A 6,000-nucleotide genomic window follows, 5' to 3' on the forward strand; every position below is an offset into this window, starting at 1 on the left:
TTTCATGGAGGACTCGCTTTACAAGCGTTTAGGCATGTTTACAGGGGTCAGTCACTTGGGAGTCAATTAATTTAATTGGCCAGAATAAATAATTTATTCTGGCCATTGCAATTAAGTGATTCTGAAGCACCAAACGAGCCTAGCGGTAATATGCATTTAGGCGCATTTAGACAAGTTTACAAGTGTCAAGCATTTTTTTCTGCACAAAATCTGCTGCTCCTGGATGCACTGGCAGAGGGTTTTTTTTCCTGCCTCTAAACTCTCATGCCACTAAATGCTGATAAAAGTCTACGTATGTATAGACACACAGGCTAACATGCATGAACGTTTAGAAGCAGGAAAAAAAATGCCTGATGCCCCTAGAAGCAGCTGCAAAAATGTCCTGTGTGCATGAGGCCTAAAACATGACAAAATGCTACAGCTAAAAGGTATTTTTTTTTTTTTAGGGCTCTTCGTAGCATTAGGATCCCTTTACGTGGTTGAGGTAATATTCAGCAATTTAGGAGTACTTAGTAAAAGAGCAATAAATGTATATTGGACTTTTAGGGTGCCAAAACTTGACATCTGTCTTTAAAATTCAGTAAAAACGGTACTTATATATTTTAAATATATTAAATATATTTAAAAAAACTCCTGGGTTGCAAAACAATACTGTTTTCCACAGCCTAATCAATCCTCTGGAAGGCAACCCTATACCTTAAACATCTACCCATAATGCATACATCACTGCATAACTCAAAATTGTATGTGAATCTGAAGATTAAGCAAATAACATATTAATAGAACAGTAGGTAAGGTTCTTTTAGATTTTAAGTAAGCTACAAAAACGATCCAGAAAGGAAGAAGCTAGTTTTACAGTTCCCCGTCTTATTTACATGGCCATTAGGTATACCCCTCCAGTAACACAGTGCCATGTAAGGTTAACCTACAGTATCAGTTATGACCTACATACTTAGTTAATAATTTAGACCAGAACACAAGTTTAATCTAATTCGTCTTAGTTTAGTGGAGATGTTTTCCACTGTCTGAAATTTCACCACAACACGACACCATCCAATTAATCTCATACTTTTAGCATTCTAATTTCACAATGTGAAAATTATAAATAAAAATATATATATAAATAAATATACTGTATGTGTAATTAATAAATATATAAAAATGATGTAAAACAAATAATAAACAAGTGACCCCAATTCATACAAGTCAGTCCAATGTTACTATTTATTAGCCTTCTGTTGCTAAAACAGTGGAAGATAATTGCTGACTGGGTATTATGGTTCACTAAATGTTGCTCTGTGCCTTAAATAAGCCCTATTAAGTCTGACTCACATGCAAGGTTCACTGCAAAATTTCCAAAGAGAACAGAAAAATCATGCAACCTAAATTGCCTTTTGTAGCTCAAAAGACAGACCTCATAGTTTGCTCCTACATTTTGAGGTCACATACGTCTACATCTGACAAGGGGTTAAAATAAGGCAGTGGCCACAGAGACGTGATTACAATGGCGATTTGCTTGATGAAACTGAAACATGGATCTCTATCTTTTCATACACTGCACAATTCCCCAGCTCTCAGTAGTGCTTCGTTACATAACCCATCAACAACACAAAAAAAAACTGCAGCAGGCATTGCAATGTTACGTTGTAACTCCTGCCTGAACGCACCTTGTAACTGGAGTGCTCACAGCACCTTGCTCATCCATTCATGAACCTGCTGTGTGTTTGTGCCAGTGAGGAGCAGGCTTCAAAGTAAACTTGAGCCTTACGTGCAGTGAGTAAGGAATTCATGTTTGCTGCTCAGCCATGAGTCTTGGGGTTACAAAAATATTAATGTGCTCACATGCAGTATATATCCACCTTGAGTATTTACTGTCTTGCACATTCAAGAGCATATACTGTATGTGAAAGGTGACTTTGATCAATGGTAGGCTAATTGGCTCCTGTCTAAATTGGCCCTACTATGTGTATGTATGCATGTGATATATGGACCTTAGATTGTAAGTTCCTTGAGGGCAGCAACTGCGTAAATTGTTGCCACTATATAGATCAGGGGTCTACAAACTATGGCCCTTCAGCTGTTGAAGTACTACAAGTCCCATCATGCCAATATATATATATATATATATATATATATATTTTAGGGCAAGTATATATATATATATTTTGTTTGGTTATGCACGTGGACCTGTTTCATATATATATATATATATATATATATATATATATATTCTATATAAAGGGTCCCCAAACTATGGCCCTCCAGCTGTTGAAGTACTACAAATCCCAGCATGCCTCTGCGAGTCTTGCCTGTGGCTGTCAGAGTCTTGCACGGTCTCATGGGACTTGCAGTTCCTCAACACTTGGAGGACCATAGTTCGGGGACCCCTGATATAGATTATATATATATATTTTTATATATATATATATATATATATATATATATATATATATATATATGAAATGAAACAAGTCCAAGTGCATAACCAAAACAAGAATATATATGCTTGCCCTAATATATATATATATATATATCTTAGATTGCAAGCTCCAAGGAGCAGGCCCCTCCTAACCCTCTTGTATTGAACTGTATTGTTGCTGTATTGTCTCCCGTTATATTGTAAAGCGCTGAGCAAACTGTTGGCGCTATATAAATCCTGCATAATAATAATAACTAGAATACATTGCAGTTCAAACATAAATATTGTGTCCACGCATAAATGAAAGTATTTAAGCACTCGGTTTAACACATCCACTGTGTTCTTGCATAAAGATCAGTGAAAACCAAACATTTTTAAACACAATCCAATTGAAAAATACATGTAACAGAACATAAAACACATGATGTTTATAAACAAGAAGGGACAGCCCCAACACAATACAACCAGTCTTTGATCTTCTAAAGATCGTGAGGACTGTTGGTTTTGTGTGGGCATTACAAAACCAACACAACAGCTTGGAATTGCTCTGCGTACAGTAAACTGAAACCCCATTGGATGCCATGTATATAATATCACTGTCCAAAGCAAAAGAAAAAAAAAGTGTGCAGTTTGGACCCCTGGATGTATTTTGCCCCCCCCCCCCCCCTTTCTTCCTACAGGGAACTAAAACCTGATTGATTGTTATGTATGCAATACCATTAGCTAAAGTCAAGTGTATTCTTTGCCTAAAACCCCAGGTTCTACCACTGATTATATTTTGGGGGCCCCCTAATTTTTAAACATTAACAGTCTTGAAAATGAATGCTGTAGACATCATCCTGTCTTTGGGGTCCATCACACAATATAAACATCACCCTGGCACACTTGGATGCTGTGCATGTAAAATCACTAGTCAAAGCAAAGTAGGCAAAAAATAATGATGACTATAATAAAATGATAACATTAATATTATTATAGTTGTGATTATTATTAATAATAAATAAATAATAATAAAAATAATAATGCTCAGCCACTTTTTCTAAAGTAAACTAAAAACCTGACTAGTTGCTGCGCATGTAATATCACTATCTTATGAAAAAGCAAAGTATTCAACCTCTGCCTGAAGCTGGCCATACACTATACAATCTGACTGCACAATCTCAGTACAATCTCCTTTAGCTTTACCACAACTATGCAATATGAGGACAAACTTAAACAACCCATTCAACCAGTACCAAATCAGACAGGCCTTTCTACTACACAGCTGATGGTAGATCTAAATGAGATCATGCAGTCAGATTGTGTAGTGTATGGTCAGCCTAAGACCCCAAATATGACCCCTGGATGCATATTGCACCCCTCCCCCCCAAAAAAAAACAAAAGTTAGTCTCAGCTCAGTTAGTCGCTCTTCCTATAGCAAACTAAAACCTGATTGGTTGCTATGTCTATAATGTCTACTAGCTAAAGAGAAAGAAAAGTGTGCAACCTTTGGTTAAGACCCCCGAATCAGACACCTGGATATATATTAATCATCCCCCCCCTCAAATAAAAGTAAGAATTAGTTCTTCCTACAGTAAACTAAAACCAGATTGGTTGCTATGTCTGTAATATTTACTAACTAAAGAGAAAGCAACTTGTACAACCTTTGGCTAAGACCCCCAAATCAGATGCCTGCATCCATTTTGCACCTCCCTCCCAAAAAAGAATAGCTCCGGTAGTGGTTCTTCATACAGTAAAGTAAAACTTGATAGGTTGATATTTATGTAATAGCAACAGATAAAAAAGCAAAGTGTGCCACCTTTGGCCAAGACCCCATGTATGACCCCTGGACATTACACCCCCCCCTAAAAAAAAATAAGTTCAGTTAACCCTTCCTACAGTAAACTGAAACCAGATTGGTTACTATGTCTGTACCATTTACTAAGTAAAGAGAAAGCCTTTGGCTGAGACTTCAAATTAGACCCCTGCATGCATTTTGAACCCCCACCCAAAAAAAAATAAAACAATAAAATAATCGCATAGTTAGTGGCTCTTCCTAAAGTAAACTACAACCTTACTGGTTGTGTAATTTAACAAAATTCAATGCAAATCACAAAGAAATCGGAAAAAAGCAGTGCAGGAACTATTTTTGAAATTGCATTACATACGCAATCGTACTGATTAAGACAGTGCCATAGAAATACATTAGATGCGACTGCAGGTGTGATTTGTAAATCGCATGTCGCACTTGAAGTTGCGCCGTTGTCAATCAGGGCTCAAAACCTAATTGTTTACTATATCTGGAATATTTACTAACTAAAGAGAGAGCAATGCATGCAACCTATGGGCTAAGACCCCAAATTAGACCCTTGCACTCATGTCCAAAAAAAAGCATAGTTAGTGGTTCTTCCTACAGTAAACTAAAACCTCATTGGTTGTTATTTATGTAATATCAACAGCTAACAAAAAGGAAAGTGTGCCACCTTTGGCTAAGGCCCCATATTAGACCCCTGGATGCATATTGCACCCCAATCTCCATCCCAAAAAATGACTGCTCAACTGCACCCCCCAAAATATAATAGCTAAGTTGCTCTTCCTACAGTGACCTAAAACCGGATTGGTTGCCATGTATCTAATATCAGTAGCTAAAGCCAAGTGTACTCTTTGGCTAAGACCTTGAGTTGGACCAATCGGTGGGGAGCCCCCAATTTATAAGATGTGCAAGTCTTTAAATTGGGTTTTGTAGGCACCATCCTGTCCTTGGGGTCCAATAATACAGATGCCACCCTGGCACCCAATGATACCCTGATTGATACATTGATACAATAATTGATACAATGTATCCCTTGACTAGCAGGACTGAAGACCTCACATCCATGTTCTGCTACAAGAACCCAACAGAGAAGAAGTATGTGTCCCCAGGATCCTGTCCATGGAGCAGAGGGGTGAAGTCTTACTTTGTCCTTCGAATTTCCTGATGATGGTCCCCAGAAAGGTGTTCTGTGGGGCCACATGTCCCCTCCTGACCGGCATTGTTGGAAGTGAAGAGCGCTCAGTTGTCCAAGTCTTCCAGAGAGCTCCTCCGCCAGGATCTCCCGATCTGCTCCTGTCCGATGCCTCCTCATTCAGCAGTCATCCTCCTCCTCCTCCGGCGAAGGATGGAGAAGCCCGGAGATGTGGCAGAAGGGGCTCCTCCTGCAGCATTCAGGTGATGGCAGCCCCCTCCCCGCAGCAGGGAGAGTGTGAGGGTCGCTGTCCTTCCCCTCCTCACCTCCGGAGCCTCCGGCACAGCTTGCGATGTGATGGGAGGAGGAGGAGGGGAGCAGGCTCAGCGCAGCCTCTTTCGGAGGCTCATCTCTCCCTTATTGCTCTTAAAGGACCCGAGTCCTCTCCGTCGGAGGATGCCCCCTCCCCTCCCCCCTCCCCTGGATACACATGGCATTCCCGGCATACAGAGCTGTCAGCGGGCACCACAGGTCAGAGGGGACACAGAGACAACTGGATCCTCTGATTACTAGGACATGGGAAGCCTAAATGGATGGCATTAGTGTGAATCAGAAACAATTCCCCTTTTATGTATTATATATTAATAGAATAATCCC

General features: G+C 39.5%; 1 protein-coding gene across 2 annotated transcripts in view; it reads right to left on the minus strand.

Moving 5' to 3' along the window:
- The window catches only part of KCNH7 (potassium voltage-gated channel subfamily H member 7), a 527,395-nt gene extending 521,704 nt beyond the window's left edge, over positions 1-5,691 (minus strand). For both annotated transcript variants that reach the window (XM_089660084.1, XM_089660093.1), the window contains exon 1: positions 5,356-5,691. In XM_089660084.1, coding sequence (XP_089516210.1) covers positions 5,356-5,431 — 76 coding nt within the window. In that variant the 5' untranslated portion in view covers positions 5,432-5,691. The remainder of the gene's footprint in view (positions 1-5,355) is intronic.
- Positions 5,692-6,000: the final 309 nt, after the last annotated feature.

This window comes from Staurois parvus, unplaced genomic scaffold (assembly GCF_062004578.1).
Source record: "Staurois parvus isolate SC_StPar_1 unplaced genomic scaffold, SC_StPar_1.0 ptg000031l, whole genome shotgun sequence".
Classification (NCBI taxonomy): domain Eukaryota; kingdom Metazoa; phylum Chordata; class Amphibia; order Anura; family Ranidae; genus Staurois; species Staurois parvus.